Here is a 16973-nt window from a genome sequence, read left to right as displayed (position 1 = left end):
TTGAACTGAAGCAACCTTATTAAATTACTTCTGCATCTTCTGTCCGCTATTCTCAGATGGCTCATAGGAAACCAAATTACATGCATTGTACAAACAACAAATGATAAACATGCTTTACTATTATCAAATAAAAATAATTAAATAAGTATCAAATAATTATAAAGAAAAAGTAAAAAATATTAAATGTGCGTATTAAAAATATTTATAAAACTAAGAAACTAGATCAAAGAAAAATTGGTATAAGTTTTTGTATTATTTAAATAAAGATGTTTAAGTAATTCAAAATCAGAATATGGATAGGTATTGGAAGAGTACGGAGACAAATTACTTATTTGAATTATGAGGGGAGTTACAACTAGCTGTAATAAAATAACAAAGTTCATAAACTAACTTAACCACGGACTAATTATTTCTGGTTTATTTTAAACAGCTTCAAAGGTTCTAGAACAGTCTAACATAAAAAATATCCAATAGACTTACAAATAAAAATTGGAACTTCTGGAAAAGATACTATGCTTTCTAACTTTTTCTAATAATCCCGTTTTTGCTCTTTATTTATAATTCCTCTGCTTTATCATATTTCTTTTTGGATCTTTACTCCAACAACAAAAGAAATTTAAACAAAATTCTTCATAAATATTCTCAGAGAAAAAATAAAATAAATTTCTTTATAAATCAAAATCATTCTTTATATAAATGAAAAATCAATACAAGTTGTATAAAAACAGTTTTACAAAATTGATTTATACAAAAGTTAATTTTATCATATAAAAAAAAACTTAAATTCTTCATTTATCTAGCTTAGAAATGTTTCTAAAGAGAGTATAAATGTAAGCTTATTAGATGACATTTAATGGGAATGACTAGCAGCTTCCTTTTATAAAAATTAAATGTATTCATTCCACCAGTAACAATTTATTATATGATTTAAGGAGAAATTAATTTTATCTTCTTTTTTTCAGTCTTCTTTCTTCCCAAAAACTGGTTTGCGTTTTTCCTTTAGATTTTTGAATAGGTCAATGCATCGACCATATAGTTTGTCACAATTAAGAGTTTTCTATGATATAATACAATATGATAACCAAACATACCCGGAACAATATTAGGTTTAAAAACTTGGAAAGGAAAAATCTAAATTGGATTAATAATATTTTGTATAAAATTGAGAAAAAAACAGGCAAAATAAGGGTGAATTGTGGGTTACATCAGGGACTTATAAGTTACAAGTACAAACATAGCCATGTAACAGCTACAGGTTTATAGGATCTGCACTTTTTTTCCTTTACATTCCACCAAACAACATTGATTCACAAATTTTCTAGCTGAAGTATAGCATATTTCTTTCATAAGTTTGCTGTAAAAGCATTAATTAAAAATAAAGAATCAAAATAGAGTACATGGTATTGGACACAAACGACACCCACGTGGCTGCGCACTGCCCAAACAGCCATATTAGTGGGTGATCACTCTAAACCGACCAGTGTGATCTACAAATGTGGAAGGAACCATGGAGACAAGCCTGTATAACAACAAATTCAACAACGTGACTCTGCAGAAGATGTTAGAAGAGAAACACAGTTTCCCGTGACAGTAATGATGCAATGAAAGTAATTCTAGAGAATAATGTAAGCAAAGAACAAAGAATATTGGTTCGAACAATGGGGATGTACACATAATAATGCACAAGAATGTTTGTGAAGGATGATTTAGACTGCTAACATCGGCCTTTTAGGTTATATTAGAAATTGAAAATAGAAACAGAAAGCTTGCAACATTTACTTTCTAAGTACGTACAAGTATGATATGGGTAAAGAAGAAACCGGACAGTTTCAAACTTAACATCGAAAAAATGAAGAATTGAAATTTTAAAGAGAAAGAATGGGATATGCATATACCAACTAGTAAAGGCCCAACATCCTTAGCTCTGTCACGTGACTAGGATCAAGTTCAGGCACATTCTTTACATGTTCTCGATCTTCTACCACATATTCCTGAAATTGAAGAGATAAAGAATAAAGTGAAGAGTTGAATGCCCACAAAATTTCATAAAAGATAAAGGATATTCCTTATATCATAAAAGTCAATTGTAATTAGGAACAAAAAACATTTAAATGAAGCATTTCTCTGAAAATAAATATCCTCGGACCAAAAGACTTGTTTAGATGCAGTCATATTACTAGTTTTACATGACAAACTTCAGTTTTCTGGAAGTATACCTTAGTCAATTCTTGTTTGGCAAGAACATGATAGTGGCGTTCATTAATTCTTTGGCCACATATTATCGCTATGAAAAAGCCATAGAGCAATCCCACCAAAACAATGGCTAGAACTGCAAAATAGAGAAATACAATGAGTTTCCCATATCATACAATAATGTCTTTAGGTTAAGATAGTTACCACCGCTCATATATACCATTAATTTTACCAACTTAGTGACAAACTAAACATCCTAGCATGAATTGGTCACAAGTGAAAGAAAAAGCTATTAATATTGCCCATGAAATTTCTTGCGGGTAAGCAATGGGCATATACCAGCCATTGTATAAAATCCATATGGATGTTCTTCATAACCAAACATTTCCCTCAGTTCATCTCCATAAAATTTGTACACAAGCACTCCCAAGAAAGCAACAACCTGTTAAAGTTAGAGAAGGTAAAGCAACAGATAATCTCTCAAGTGTATATTTTATTAAATTTAAAATACACATTAACAGTATCTCATCAAATAATCTCTTTGGATGGGCATGAATATTCAAAGTCTATCATATCAACTGCCATAAAACTCTCAAGACAAATTCCTGCACCATTACTTCCTTTTACACTTTCACTGCATGCAGATTTGAGTTGGGTTAGGTTGAGTATTTAATATTAGAATCAACAAAGACATGCCTTCTACGGTGACACTTAACCCAGAGTAACCAACCAGGACTCAGTTTCCGTGAAAGCTATCAGAAATAGGAATCAGTCATGTAATACAAAAACTGTTATGCCTTCGGAAATCAACTGCAGGCCCCTTAGATTTAAAACATTGCTTGAAAATGTCAGATAAAATCAAGGTTCAGGGACATAATTGTAAATGATAAAAAACTTGAAGGATTCTTGACACAATTGAAACCTAAAAGACAAAAATTGCACAATTTAAAATATTGGGGGAGTAAAAATGCAATTGATCCAAAAATATTTACATGCAATTTTTTCAAAAAGTTCTTGAACATAATCCTTTCAATCATGTTCTGTCTCTGGCTATCCCAACTAAAATTTATTTACATTCAACCAAACTAAAATGCTTGCAATATGCTAGATCTATTGGTTATGTTTCTGGAAGAAATTAGAGATGCTAAAAACATTCAATTACTTACGGGTGTTTCCTTAGTTACAGTGCTACTATGAATCAAGTAAACAAATTGAACTGAGTTTTCATAAAAATAATTTGTCGCATCAGAGAGGAAAAATTGTTAGCTAGGACTTCTTCCTAACATCATTGCAACTATTCGCAGATCAGAAAATGAAACAAGTGATGACTACATATAGTATGGCATCAGCAAGAGATGAGTACCAATTTTTCAATATATAAATATGCGTACCAGTTGAACAATTATGAAAATGAATGCATGATCCCTAGCAACAAGGAACTGAAATTTTAATCTCAACCACCACCGATCTGGTGGGACATTTGCACGTAATATGAAGACAGCTCTGCACTCTGTACAGTGAGAAAAGGCGAAGCCCTCCTAGTAGAACACAAATGAAAAGTCAGTAAGTATCGCAGGATCATAACTATACCCGGACATCTTCACAGGATAATGGAAGGAACATAGAATAGATCAGCACTAGATTTATATAGAAAATAGATAATTCTACAGCCTTTGAATCAGAAAATACTATTATTTTGATCAAAAAGAGACACCAAGACGGAAAAAGAATTTACCTTGGTGGATCTCCAATTATCAAGACATGATCTGTGAACGTACTTTTGCGTACCTTTGCAATGGCATGGTGCAATTAAATCTTCTCCTGAAAAATTATTTGGAAGATATATACGGGATGCAAGTTGGTTAGCCTGGGAATATCTCAATTTGTGAAATCATCAAGATTCAGGGAAAGGATATGATGAAATGGAAATATGATGAGAAGATACACAAACAGACATATATATATATATATATATATATATATATATATATATATATATATATATATATGTATGAGAGAGACCTCCAATATCGAGGCATATTCGGCATTGTGGCTGATCTGCATTTACGAGATGACAAATCTCATCAACCCGAATACTTGGTAAATCATGGTCGACATCATCATGGTTTGGAGCAATAGGAATAATTTCACAGGACAAGGAGGATTCTCCAGGTGGTTGCAAATGAAGATGGTGGTGATTCAAGATGGGTTCGCTTTCTGAACATGCTTCGATGTCGCCATTCGACGCTAATTGCATTTCGGGAAACGTATAATCAGGATTAAGCAATGAGATTCATAGGAAGAAGTATAATTACTACAGATCATTTCAACAGAAGAAAGAAACCTGCAAATTGATGAGAAAGAAATGGAGAGGAAATAGCAACAGAATTAGAATTTTGCAATGGCGAAAGATAGATAGTTAGGGTAAGTTCTTCTAAACCTAATTGGATAACGTTCAATAACATCATATTTTATATAGATATATATCCATTGATGCCATATCTACATGAAAAACAAAGTGTAGATTATTATTATATATTATATTATAATAACAGGCAGCCATATTCATAACAACAAGATCTAATAAGCAGAAGATTGTGAATCATAACAATGCTTCAATCATTGCATTAATAAGAGGACATAGCTGAAACTGTAACTGGAGCTGAGTTAATTGATTGATTGCAGAAAGAAAGGCAAGACTTACCTTACCTTAATAGTAATAAACAACAAAGAGAAATCCCTGCAAGTGGAATTGCAATCGCAATCAAACCCCAATTTTGATCTCATTGATTAGATCAGAATCAGATGAATCGAAATTCAACTTTTAACTTTAACGAAAGCACGAACCAACAAGATATCAACATTACAAAACAAACAAAACGACCAATCAACCAACCAACCCCAATCCCTTCTCTTCTCTCCTTGCTTTCCTATTTTGAAGTTTGGACCGAAGGAGCCCAATTCAGCAAATGAAATAAGCCCAAGTCATATTATAAACATTTATATTTATTTATTATATTAAACTTAATTAAGTTTTAAATATATGATAAATTTTTAAAAAAAATAATTGAACTTTTTTCGGATTTATTAAATATTAAAAAAATTAATTACCACTTAATTGTTTTTTTAATTAAGAAATGTAATTATTATTTTCATCCCGTTATTTGTCATTAAATATATTTTTATAATTTCTCAATTAACAATAATTGAATAATCACTGTATACTTAATTGAAAAATCTAATATTAATAAATATTTAAAAATTTAGTAGAAATTCAATTAAAATTGCTAATTTTATATATACAAATAAGGATTTAAATCATTTTCAAGTAGAGTTTCTCTCTTTTCCAAATTGATATTTTTTCTCACACACCACTTACCTTTATCAATATATTTGGTAAACAAATTATTTTTTTTTAAGAATATCTATCATTTTAAACTTCTTATTATTTTTTTTATTGGTAAAGAAATGCAGATGGGTTTTGATTAAAAATATGATTTAGCTTAAAAAGTAATATAAATATAAATTTAAATACAAGATGTAAATAATTGGAGAGAGAGCGCCGGGAATGGAGGGCACAGGAGGAGGAGCAGCAGCTGGTGCAGGCGGAGAAGGTGAAGATCGGTTGAACCAGGCAGTGCAGCAGCAGCTGAATCTGAAGCAGGTGAAGACCCGCGCCATCAGCCTCTTCAAAGCCATCTCTCGTATTCTGGAAGATTTCGAGGCATACGGCCGCACCAACACCACGCCCAAATGGCAAGACATCCTGGGTCAGTATTCTATGGTGAACCTCGAGCTTTTCAACATCGTCGACGACATGAAGAAGGTTTCGAAGGCCTTCGTGGTCCATCCCAAGAACGTGAATGCAGAGAACGCCTCCATTCTCCCTGTCATGCTTTCCTCCAAACTTCTCCCCGAAATGGAGGCGGAGGAGAACTCCAAGAGAGAGCAATTGCTAGAGGGCATGCAACACCAAAACCTCCCAATTCCCACTCAGATTGAGAAGCTGAAGGCCAGACTCGACATGATCGCCGCAGCCTGCGAAGGCGCTGAAAAGGTCTTGGCCGACACCCGCAAAGCCTATTGTTTCGGAACTCGTCAGGGCCCCATTGCCCCCACTCTCGACAAAGGTCAGGCTGCCAAAATCCAAGAACAAGAAAATCTACTCCGAGCTGCTGTCAATGCTGGTGATGGATTACGCATTCCCCCTGACCAAAGGCAGATCACTACCGCACCTCCCATTCATTTGGCAGATGCACTTCCAGGACTCATTGACCCTCCTTCTCATGATGCATCTTCTGCTCCTAACAGTTAAGGGCTTTATGTGCTATTACTTATTATCAGTCTCTTTCTCTCCTCCCACTAACTCCCTTTTTTAACTACTTCTTCCAGCTATGTACATCAAGAATACCCCTCTCTCCTCCAACACCATGCCTCCACAGAATCCCTTGTTACAGAGCTCGGCGTCACAACTTTTGGGAAGATCAGCAGCGTCTCCTTCCGCCCCAACCTCCACCACTTCTTTTGACAATACAACACCTTCACCCATGCCATATGCCAATTCACCTAGGTCTTCTACAAATATCATGAACACACCATCCCCTCAGCAGCAAACCTCACAACAGCAAGCCCCAGTGCAGCAGCAACAGCAACAGCAGCAGCAACGTCAGAAACTGATGCAGTTACCTCAACAGCAGCAAATGCTTGCTCAGCAGCAACAGCTCAGGCAATCAGCAATGCAAGGATTGGGACAGGTAAGTTTTCAAGTTATGTATTCACTGACTCAATGCATCCTTCATTTAACCTTAAACATTGGTTCGAGTACGCTATATATATGGTTGTATAATCTTTTTGTGCTCTAGCTTCTTAGTTTGCCATGTGTTAAAAGCTGCTTTCGATACCAAATTTTGTCCTATTTAAAGGGAAAACCACGAACCAGTCCTTTGGATAGTAAATTGTTCCCTGTTTTCTGTCTATCTGTGTGCTTCAGGACACTAGTAAATTTTGAGTGATCAATATAAAATAAAAAGAAGGATAGCTTGAATACATTCTGTTTGGGTAGTCTAAACACCATGAATACACGCATGGACTGATCAATGGCCAAGCAGAAATTAAATCAGTGTTCTATTTTTGTATCTTTCTCTTTTTTTTGGTGGTAACAAGCGTTCTTTTGCCACCAGTTGCATGGACAACCCCAGATGCAATTTTCTCAACCACTTGGGCATCAGCAATTTCAGGGTAGACAGCTGCCTTCAGGACATGTTCAGCATGGCATTGGTCAAAGCCAACTCAATCAAGGAAATCAAATGACTCGATTAAGCCAGTTTTCTGGTCCTGCTAATAGTGCACTATTCAGTGCTGCTCAAACAACACCTAATACTCAAATGGTATGCTAGTTATGCAATCTGATTTATTTAAGTAGCGGGTATTTTTCTATGATATTATTTACATCATGAACGACTAACTGCAGAAGGATCTAATAGCTAATTTATTGAAATTTCTTTGATTGTTATTGGTATTTATTTGAAGGGAAAGCCTGCACCATAAATAATTAAATAAATTAAAAGGAGGCACGGACTTTTTTGAAGGAGGGACGAACTTCTTTGAAGGAGGGCAATTTTTTGTGTGCTTACTGTTTTAGTTGTGTGCTTTTTTACCCTTTTGCAGTAAATTTCACCATGACTCCATTTTTTTGCCCTTTGTGTTTTTGTGTTAATATTATTTGTTTTTGTTTCTTGGAAACCTCTTTGGAGGGATAGGGGTGATTCATCATATGCTTGTATTGATCCTGTTCTGGGCTTGTAATTATTTGAGTTGTGCATTGCTTCCAGTATAGAGTAGGTATGGCTTTCAAATGCTTTATGTTTCAAAATATTTTAGTTATTTATAATAAAACAAAGCTATGTCTTCCATGATTGTGGTTTGGCCAATATATGGTGTTATTGTTATGTCACGACCCAAACTAGCAAGCTGTGACTGGGCACTGGCCAGTACCCTTCGCCTGGCAAGTCTAAAACAATCTAAAACAGTGAAGCATTACTTGAAATATGATTTTCCCCCAAAAAAAAATGAACATATACAATTTTATAGAAATTTTGACAGAATCTCCCCTATATTTTATTTTTTTATATCCCAAAGTTTACAGAAAACTTGTTAGGAATGTAGATCACCAGCCAGAGTTTTCAGCAACATCATATCTATCCAATCAACACAAAAAAATAACAATGTCAACATAAAACCATGATTAAACTCCTTATAGCTGCGGAATATACATATTGTCCCAAAATAACATTAAATGGCCACCAACACAAAGGAGTCCTACCATAAACCAATCACAGTGAAACTAAAGAACCAAATCTACTAACAAAAAGACTTAGAATGGGGCTAACAACCACTATGAACCAGAAGGAAAACACACCAACACACGAGTTATTCAGTAAAACAACTTCAATATAGCACTTAATCCTCAAATAAAACTTATAAAACATGTGAGTTCAATAAAATTCCACAATATATCCAATATTCAAGAGTTCAAATTTATTATATCCAAAGTAGTAAAAGATTTATCATTCATAAGTTTAATAAGAAAATTTAAAATAAAATTTATCAAGAGAAAAAATGTAAATTATGTGAAATTAATGGATTATCTTCTCCATTAAAATATATCATTGTCTCAGTATTACCTGGGGCTGCTACATCTTGTTGATTGCCTCTCCTCGATGGGTGATATCTCCCTTGTGGCAGCTCGATGTAACAGATAACCTCTCCTCTTGGAATCATACAAGCCTGGGTTATTATCATCCGCTAATGGCGTACTGGTTGTAACATAGATCCTAGTAATATAATCTCACTTCTTTTATATTTATTCCAAATATTTATTTTATTACCATCCTTGAAATACAACAATATACTTTAAAATAGAATTTATAAAAATATTAAAGTAGGCCATATTGAGTGTCAAAATACTAACCACTGAGAGTGAACCAAACTGCTACCTAACAAATCATGCCAGGTAGAAATTAACACATCGGAGCACCAACAAAAATATCCGAAGTTTTAGAAATTTGTTTGAAGCTATGTGCACCATAGTTAATAAAATCACGAAAACTGGTGCTCACAGCTCACAAATATTAATCCTACCAAAGCTAAAACATGCCAATAGCCTATTCTTTAAATTTACAAGTTGTGGGTAATACCTTAGAGAGTGAAATAAGCAATCTTTTTGGTGTGGAACTCTCCTCCTTCCTCATAGCACCATCCCTATACCCCAAATTTACCACAACTTAGTTTCTGGAGAGAAAAGCAACGTGGGTAGGGTTCTAAGGTACCACCACAACTCAAAGGATAGGTTCTAAAAAATGGGACAATGTGATGAAAAGAACGAAAGAGAGGATGGATGAGAGAGATGCTGAAATGACAAATAGGGGATGCGTTTTTTGATGAAAATCTCACTCATCTCTTTTCTTTTCTATTGAACATGTGTATAAATGAAATGGCGTGTTTCATGTTAAACAGATAACCTTGTTGTTTTTCCCTATTACAGTATGTTATGGGTAATTTGTGATAATTCCTTTAGTGCTAGAGCTTCCTTGGGCACAGGGATTTTTGTTGGCTTCTTGGGTGGGGAAAATGGGATGTGAGCAAGAATTCTGTTGATGATGTAGTTACATTTAATGGTACAGATTTTTTGGCCTGAAATGCCACAGAAAATAGCAGTTCTATACAGCTACGAACATTAGCTTGAAAAAGTGTTGCTGAAAGTTCCTTATTTTAATTGAAGTGGAGCTTTCTGAACATAGTAAAGTTCTTTTGGGATCAAATATAATAATGTGTTCCTGGACATGATTTATGTATTTTGGGAAGTGATTTCTTGTCTTGCTATTTGAAAAGATTACTGTTGCTGTTTTCTTTGTGCTCCCCCTACTGATAATGTGCCTTCCTTCAACAATTACTTCTATAACCATTATTTCTTAAATATCTCAGATTCCAAACATTTCTGGCGCATTGCCTTCACAGACTCTTCATCCTCGGATGCAGGTTTGTCTTCTATTTTCTCCGCCTTGTGGATAATTCCAATATGTCTCGTTGATTTTATTGAAGTAAAATTTTGTCGGATTCAAATGACACAAGAGGGTCGTGCTTACAATAACCCTCCCCTATACTTTTGCATTGTAAGGAGCCCTCGGCATTTGGGGTATATTAGTTTTTAGAATGAAACAAGAAAGAAGTCAAGAAATTATGGGGATCTATATATGGTGTTCTGACATGTTTTGAACTGTATTATTTATTCGTAGAAAAATTTAGTCGGTGTTTTGTTTGACTCACTCCATTGATGTTATACTTCAGGATGATTCAAGTCCATTAGTACATCATTGCAACTATTATAAAAACTGATTGGTGACTTTTAGGGGCTGTTCTGATTTGCAAACTTATGAAATTGGTTTTAGAAGCTTTTAATTTCTTTTAGCTTTTTGGAATTTTATAACATGATTTTCTTTCTATCCTTCTTCCCTTATCTACATATAACTAACGTCTCAATTAACTAACTAATTCATTAATATTCTAACCACTTCTGCTTCTCTTTATATACCCCATCATCTCCTTGTGACTCGCTTTCAGTTGGCAGCTTTCTTGAATAAATTGTTTGTATTATGCATTTACTGTTTTTTCATCACATGCATAGAATGAATAGTTGTCTCTACTTGCTTTTGGTTGACTTAAATAATGAGGATAAAATATTCTAACTTGCTCTACATTTATTATTTCCTCAGTTCGGATTACCTGGAAACAATTCTCAGCGAAGTCATGCTTCTCAAATGTTGAGTGATCAGAGTATGAACTTTATCCTATATCTTTATTTTTTCATTGGTTATTTATGGACCTTGTTCACTGGTCTGCCCTCCTTGAAACGGTTGAGGCAACCTGGTGTGTCATATATTCCATCTATTTGTGTGCGAGTTTTTACTTAAATCATCACTGTGAGGTTTACCTGGTGTGCAGTGTTTAACATGGGAGGTGGCAATCCCAGTGGTATGATGCCCATACAGCAGCAGCAGCAACATGGTTCACAGGCATTTGGTAGCATGGCATCGAATGCTCAGAATCTTCAATCTGGGATGGTGACACTTCAAAACACACAACAGAATCACCCCAATTTCTCTCAACAGAGACAGCAAAATCCGCAGTGATGAGGACTAGGCATGGATGATTTTGCTTGAAACCCTCAACCGAACTTTGTTGCCCTAGATACGTGGTTTAGAAAAACTGAACCTAACTTTTTATTATATTTTGGGTTGCCAAATTATTTCTAATTTTGTAAAACTGAACTGTAAAAAGAAACTGGTTAGTCCATTTAGGTTGACAGGTTAATTGAAATTATAAGGCAGGCTTTTATAAATGCATTACAATTGTGCAAACACATAATTAAGAAATTAGTTTGTGTGAAGAGCATAAAATGGCTGGTTGATTCAAAATTATTTGTAGGGGTGATAATGTAAATCGTGGTTCGTAGAGTTTCACTTTTACCAAACCCAGACGTGGAATTGGTCTCCTTCCATGATTACGTCTACTTTCATATTGTAATAGTTGACCGAACATTTAACCAAAATTTTTGACAATTCTTCATTTGATTGGATGTGAGCTATTCGTGGAGAATAGGTGATTCTAAGATAAGCAGCGCTGTTAGAATAAACAAGCCGTGATTGGACTAAATACAAATTTACTTTTACAAGAAAAAAATTCAAAAATATATTCTGTTCAAATTTAATTTTGCAGAAATATATTTACTCGTTTAATTTCAGCAAAGATGTTAGATGGTGTCTAGGTATCCACTTCAGAGTTTAATCGAATGCCTCGATAATATAGGAACAAATTCTGGTGAATACTGCTTTCATTATTCCTTAAGCTGTTGTGTCATTTGGAAGATTCAAGGAAGTTTGTCACGGCAACTGCAACATCTTTCGACAAACCATTCTAACCTGTCCTTGGAAAGGGGAGAAAAAAAATTGTCAGTGTCACCTTCAGCCTTACATCCATCAAGAATGGCGGGAAAAGACCTAGATAATTGCTTTTGACTTTTGGATGACAAAGAGGGGCCTCTTTGCATACCTACCAGTCCCAGAGAAATAATTTGTCATGTGTATTACTTGTGCTAGTCTCGAACAAAAGGAAGCACAACATCCTAAACTATCATGATTCATACTCGGTAAAATGACAATTCAGCATCCCCAGTCCCCACAAATAATAATTTGCACTGCTTAGCATCCCCCCTCTCGATATAACAGAATGATTTAGCATCCAATCAAAAGTTTAACTCAATAATTAAACGAAGAGAATGCAAAATGAATTTTGAAATGAAGATTGTTTGTTACGTATGTAGAAAATGCATATGAAATTAAGAGAAGAGAGGACTCACAAATCCTTGAGGCATGTATTCTTGGATTCCAGTTCTTGGTGATCCAATGAAAATGCATAAGGAACATTAGTAGTTGGTAACGTCTTGTGCAGAAGAGGAAGATTGTCATGAGATGGGTGGGATGAAGGAGCTAGTGAGAAAGGTGGCGATGGAGTGGAAGATACTGAGAAGGAGTATGTCCTGTTGCCTGGTCCAAAACTAATGGGAAGTGGAGAGGGAGGTGTGGGAGGTGATGATGTTGGAGACTCACTCCCTAAGTTCATTTCAATTCAACATAATCTTTTCCAATTCACTTTCATTCTTCTTTCCTCTGTCAAGTCATTTCCTGGACTAAATATAAAACAATACTGCAACAGTAATCTTAAGGTTAAGGGCATGCATAAGTTGTAGGTGTAACCAACCTAACAGTCATACGCATGCCAAATTTCCCTGGCAAGCGCCAACCATCAGCTATCGAGCTAGCTACTCATTCTTTGCTTGACCAGCCTTGCTTCGGATTGACTTTCAGCTTTTGTCCCCGTCTCTCTTTTCGTTTGGTGGAAAGATATAAAACAAGGAAAGAAAACTAGACTAATCTAAACTAAAAACAGCATGGCCTAACTAAAATTGGCCATAAATTATTTTTTTTTCTTTATTTTGATGTAGTACAGTTTATTTACAACTTCTAATTATACTAACTAAAGAAAGTATCAAAATTCTACGCTTATTATGAAAAACAAAAACTGGGAGCAAAGATTGAAACACATTATTCTTCTGCTCGACTCTGTCCAATCTGTGTATACTGATCTGGTTGTCTATAGAAATCTGTGGCAGCAGCAGCAACTCCTTTTAATCATCCAATGAAAGTGGCTGAATGTGTAAAATAGGAGATGTAAGATCATCGACAACAGCCTATGTAACTGTAAAATCAGCACTATTATAAATAGTACCTGAAAACGAGACAAATGCCAATGAAGATGGTAATATTGAAATCAGCACTAATAAAATCAGCACTAAAGGAAATAGCTAATTTATTTATCACGAGTAAATTCAGATTGTACCTGAAAACGAGACAAATGTCAATGAAGATGGTAATATTGAAGGTATCCCATGCAACATCATACATGAGCTATGAAGCTCTGAGATGGCTAGGAGGTTGCACTTGCCCGCTTCCATGCATTGCGTACATGGACAAGCGTCCGGGGCGTGCACGACACGGTGTCAACACTGTTCTCAGACGCGTTGGAGAAGATATGTCCCAATTGTTAGAAGCGTCGGAGCTGATACTGTGAATGCATTGAAGCTTTGCTGCAACCATGAAGTAAAGTATAAAAGATAGTGTGACAAAGCTTGCAACTATGTAACAAAAGAGTGCAAGCGTAAAAAAAATACTGCCACTGCACTTTGTTTCCACATATACTGAAAATAATAATGATTTATAATGTATTTAAAAATCGACCTTTCCCCAGCTTTTCTCTCACTATCTCATTCCAGCTTATATCAAGATAACGCATGGAAGATGTTGGGTCCGTAAACAATACAACTACTTTCTTGTAGTCTTTCTTTTGTGCAAACCATATGCAAGAAGTAAATGATTTCATGTCAGCCATGCTCACTAAGGCGGGTAAACTTGCCTGGAATAAGAATCTTCCCTCTCTTAAGAGTAACCTAGTTGACAAAAACAAACATAGAAGAATATTAGTCAGGGATGTGAAACAAAGTTACAAAATTGAGGCTAGCCATATAAAAGATATTATCAAGTATAAAGTGCAATATTAAAATTTGAAGTGTTCCAATAAAATTGTTATTGAATTCTGCCACTGATAAGTTCCAAGAAGATACAAGTGCTCTACTAATAGCCGGAATATGCTATCACCCAACCCCCTCCATCCCTTCACAAAATATAAAGAAAAAGTATAAAATTAGTAACTATTACCGGGGTATGATAGATAATGAATTTCACAGCATAGAAATTTAATGAACCCTTCAAGCAGAAGTGCGCTACATGGTAAGCATAAGTGTTCAACCAACTGAAGCAGCTACATCTGACAGATCTTCAGAACTGGATGAATCTAGAATTGGGTTACACTCTGTATTAACTTCAGCCTGATGTTTATGTTTTGATTGTACTCCTTCCTCATGCCAAACAAAGTTTAATGCATGCAATGCCTTGGCAGATAACAACCTCAGATCTCTCATTTCAGCCAACAAATTTAAAACAGAAAGATATATATCCAATCTACATGAATATTTACATAAGTTGAAGACATTTCTGTCACTCAAGTGTATCCCTGACTCAATCATCTCACGCAGTATCTGTTTTATCACTGGAAGATCTTTTGCTTTACAAAATGTGAAAAACATCATATTATAGGTATGAACACTAGGTTTCAGACCATTGTCCTTCATCCAGTAATACAATGTCCAAGCCTCTTGAATTCTCCCATCTCTAAGAAGTGCACAGAGGCCAATTGAGTATGCCACACTATCCAGCGGATATCTGTTCATTACTGCTAATCTGGTAACACTGACAGCCTTGCGATACTTTTGGACCTTTAAAAGTTCGCCTGTAATTGCAGTATGTAAGTAAGCATCAGTATCATGAGAACTCATAACAACAACACGGTACATATTAACAGCTTCATCAACTCTTCCCACAGCACAGAGTGCGCTTAACAGTCCAGCAAAACTATATTTATCTGGCACAAAACCGACATCAATCATGTAGTCATAGAATCCAACGGCAATAGAAGGTAGGTCGGCCTTAGTAAGAGAGCTTAAAAGGGAATTGCAGAACACTAAATCAGTATCTATATGTCTGGAGGCTGTAACTACTTTGGGTAAGAGATAAAACATCCTGGAACGACCGATCGTGGATAACAATGAAGTAAGGGTATAATAATCAGGTTTTAAGTTTTGGTGGGATAAACTTAAAAAAACTCGGAGCGCATCACGACACCTTCCAGCCTTTGAAAGACAATCAATTAATACATTAGATAAAATTAAATCTGGGATTTGGCCTGTAGATAACATGTCATTAAACAAACGGAAAGCATGACTTAGCATGCTGTATTTCATAAAAGCCTTAAATAAGATGGTATATGTTACAACATTAGGAGAACAACCGGTTTGAAGCATATTGTTGAAGAGGTTGGCAGCAAGATGAAGTCGGCCTAACCTACAATAGTTATGGATGAGAATGGTCCACATATTGACAGAGAAATTGATGCCCAGAACAGTCATGAGTGCCAAAAGCTGAAAAGCCTGCGGTAGTGCATTAATGTTACAGAAGGAATGGAGAAGCATCCGAAATATGAGAGGGGAGGGAGAATAGCCTGCCCTGAGCGAAAGTCTGAAAATATAAGAGATGTAAGGGAGAGTGTTGTGGCATTCCCTCTTCAAGTTCATGTTGGAAAGATGAAAGAGTGCAATGTTGAAGGTGAAGAAATTAGGGGGATGGGTGTGATTGAAGAGAGAGAGAGAGACCGCCACATGGTTGTGTCCTGTCCTAAAGAGAACATCCATAAGCAAATTACGAGCAAAGGTGTTGGGGACAAATCCGTAGGCGCTTTGCATGTGCTCATACGCCTCAACAACCATGTCATACATACCTGCACGCCAGTAAACCCTCAACAACACCAACTGAGATTTAGGGTTTCTGAGAGAGGCACATCCGATGCTCTTCAGCTCAGAGAGCGTGGCTGAGACAGTGTTATAGCGGTGAGTGAGGCGACGGAGCACGGTGACGATGTGATCGAGGGCCACCAAGTCATGGCGGCGCCGTTGGGCTGTCCACAAAAAAAAGGAGAGGGCAATCAAATCAGATGGACACCTAGACACTGTAAGCTTCAAACTCTGGCTGTTCACTCTCTGCTTCTCCTTCTGCTTCTGTCTCTGCCCACAGCACCAAGCAGAAGAAGAATGGCATTGCATTAGTCTGAGTCTCCACCCTAATCCTGTTCCCTTTCTTCTCCACATCCAACTCCATATCATTTCCCTCAAAAACAATTCTAAACCCTAATAATTCTTTGATATCATGTTTTCTTTCTGCTCTCACTTCAATTCCTGCATTTTTAACTAATAATCTATTCTTCTTTGATAAACAGAACAAATCAATACAGAAGCTATACTTTTTTTTCAAGGAAACTCAGATTTTTTTTTGTTTTTTTATCAGTAACTTAATTTTAATTTATTATTAAAATTTAATAGCCAACTTTTTTACATAATTTTTTTAATTAATTTCGGGATTCTCAGTTCAAAAGAAAACACTATTTCTATATGTTTAATTTAGAGGAATAAAATTTAAAAAGAGAACAAAATAAATCGGTTATATATCTAAACATTCAACAATAGTTGATGAAAGAAAAAAAAAATTCCTTTTTTTTAA

The 16973-nt window shown here is 35.4% G+C and overlaps 3 protein-coding genes across 11 annotated transcripts; 1 reads left to right on the top strand and 2 right to left on the bottom strand.

Annotated features, from left to right (window-relative positions):
* Window positions 1-1116: 1116 nt before the first annotated feature.
* Window positions 1117-5147, bottom strand: LOC108334486 (uncharacterized). Of its 3 annotated transcripts, none has more exons than XM_017570357.2 (8): window positions 4898-5147; window positions 4216-4537; window positions 3929-4014; window positions 3585-3731; window positions 2533-2635; window positions 2217-2329; window positions 1896-1991; window positions 1117-1519 (listed from the first exon to the last, which is right to left on the bottom strand). In XM_017570357.2, exons 2-7 carry the CDS (start codon window positions 4448-4450, stop codon window positions 1899-1901), a joined length of 777 nt encoding a protein of 258 aa, XP_017425846.1. In that variant the 5' UTR covers window positions 4451-4537; window positions 4898-5147; the 3' UTR covers window positions 1117-1519; window positions 1896-1898. The 3 variants fall into 3 exon arrangements, with proteins under 3 accessions (XP_017425846.1, XP_017425845.1, XP_017425844.1); XM_017570356.2 differs by having other exon boundaries at window positions 4903-5147; XM_017570355.2 differs by lacking the exon at window positions 4898-5147 and adding an exon at window positions 4538-4848 and having other exon boundaries at window positions 4216-4440.
* A 573-nt stretch (window positions 5148-5720) lies between these two features.
* Window positions 5721-11594, top strand: LOC108333931 (mediator of RNA polymerase II transcription subunit 8). Of its 2 annotated transcripts, none has more exons than XR_008246033.1 (6): window positions 5721-6503; window positions 6586-6947; window positions 7374-7580; window positions 7953-8034; window positions 10177-10230; window positions 10965-11025. XR_008246033.1 is itself a non-coding variant. In XM_017569444.2 (6 exons), the coding sequence occupies exons 1-6, from the start codon at window positions 5762-5764 to the stop codon at window positions 11379-11381; spliced, it is 1614 nt and encodes a 537-aa protein (XP_017424933.1). In that variant the 5' UTR covers window positions 5722-5761; the 3' UTR covers window positions 11382-11594. The 2 variants fall into 2 exon arrangements, 1 of the variants encoding a protein (XP_017424933.1); XM_017569444.2 differs by lacking the exon at window positions 7953-8034 and adding an exon at window positions 11194-11594 and having other exon boundaries at window positions 5722-6503.
* A 337-nt stretch (window positions 11595-11931) lies between these two features.
* LOC108333930 (putative pentatricopeptide repeat-containing protein At1g16830) lies at window positions 11932-16682 on the bottom strand. Of its 6 annotated transcripts, none has more exons than XM_052870373.1 (6): window positions 15926-16682; window positions 14523-15850; window positions 14046-14254; window positions 13648-13894; window positions 12608-13536; window positions 11932-12170 (listed from the first exon to the last, which is right to left on the bottom strand). In XM_052870373.1, the coding sequence occupies exons 1-2, from the start codon at window positions 16577-16579 to the stop codon at window positions 14609-14611; spliced, it is 1896 nt and encodes a 631-aa protein (XP_052726333.1). In that variant the 5' UTR covers window positions 16580-16682; the 3' UTR covers window positions 11932-12170; window positions 12608-13536; window positions 13648-13894; window positions 14046-14254; window positions 14523-14608. The 6 variants fall into 6 exon arrangements, with proteins under 6 accessions (XP_052726333.1, XP_052726334.1, XP_052726331.1 ...); XM_052870374.1 differs by having other exon boundaries at window positions 14523-16089; window positions 16198-16682; XM_052870371.1 differs by having other exon boundaries at window positions 12608-12917; window positions 13009-13536; window positions 14523-16681.
* Between the last annotated feature and the right edge of the window lie 291 nt (window positions 16683-16973).

Source organism: Vigna angularis, chromosome 11 (genome assembly GCF_016808095.1).
Source record: "Vigna angularis cultivar LongXiaoDou No.4 chromosome 11, ASM1680809v1, whole genome shotgun sequence".
Lineage (NCBI taxonomy): Eukaryota > Viridiplantae > Streptophyta > Magnoliopsida > Fabales > Fabaceae > Vigna > Vigna angularis.
This window is presented reverse-complemented; position numbering and strand designations above follow the sequence as displayed.

Bases quoted from the DNA above. Each gene is read 5' to 3' on its own strand.
- LOC108334486 (XM_017570355.2), bottom strand. From the start codon at position 4,661: ATGATGTTATTGAACGTTATCCAATTAGGTTTAGAAGAACTTACCCTA. The intron at 3,732-3,928 runs GTAAATTCTTTT...GTGTTCTACTAG, and splicing joins ATAATTGGAGATCCACCAAG to GAGGGCTTCGCCTTTTCTCA. The intron at 1,992-2,216 runs GTATACTTCCAG...CTTCAATTTCAG, and splicing joins CCAAACAAGAATTGACTAAG to GAATATGTGGTAGAAGATCG.
- LOC108333931 (XM_017569444.2), top strand. From the start codon at position 5,762: ATGGAGGGCACAGGAGGAGGAGCAGCAGCTGGTGCAGGCGGAGAAGGT. The intron at 6,504-6,585 runs GTTAAGGGCTTT...TACTTCTTCCAG, and splicing joins TGCATCTTCTGCTCCTAACA to CTATGTACATCAAGAATACC. The intron at 6,948-7,373 runs GTAAGTTTTCAA...TTTTGCCACCAG, and splicing joins CAATGCAAGGATTGGGACAG to TTGCATGGACAACCCCAGAT.
- LOC108333930 (XM_052870370.1), bottom strand. From the start codon at position 16,579: ATGATATGGAGTTGGATGTGGAGAAGAAAGGGAACAGGATTAGGGTGG.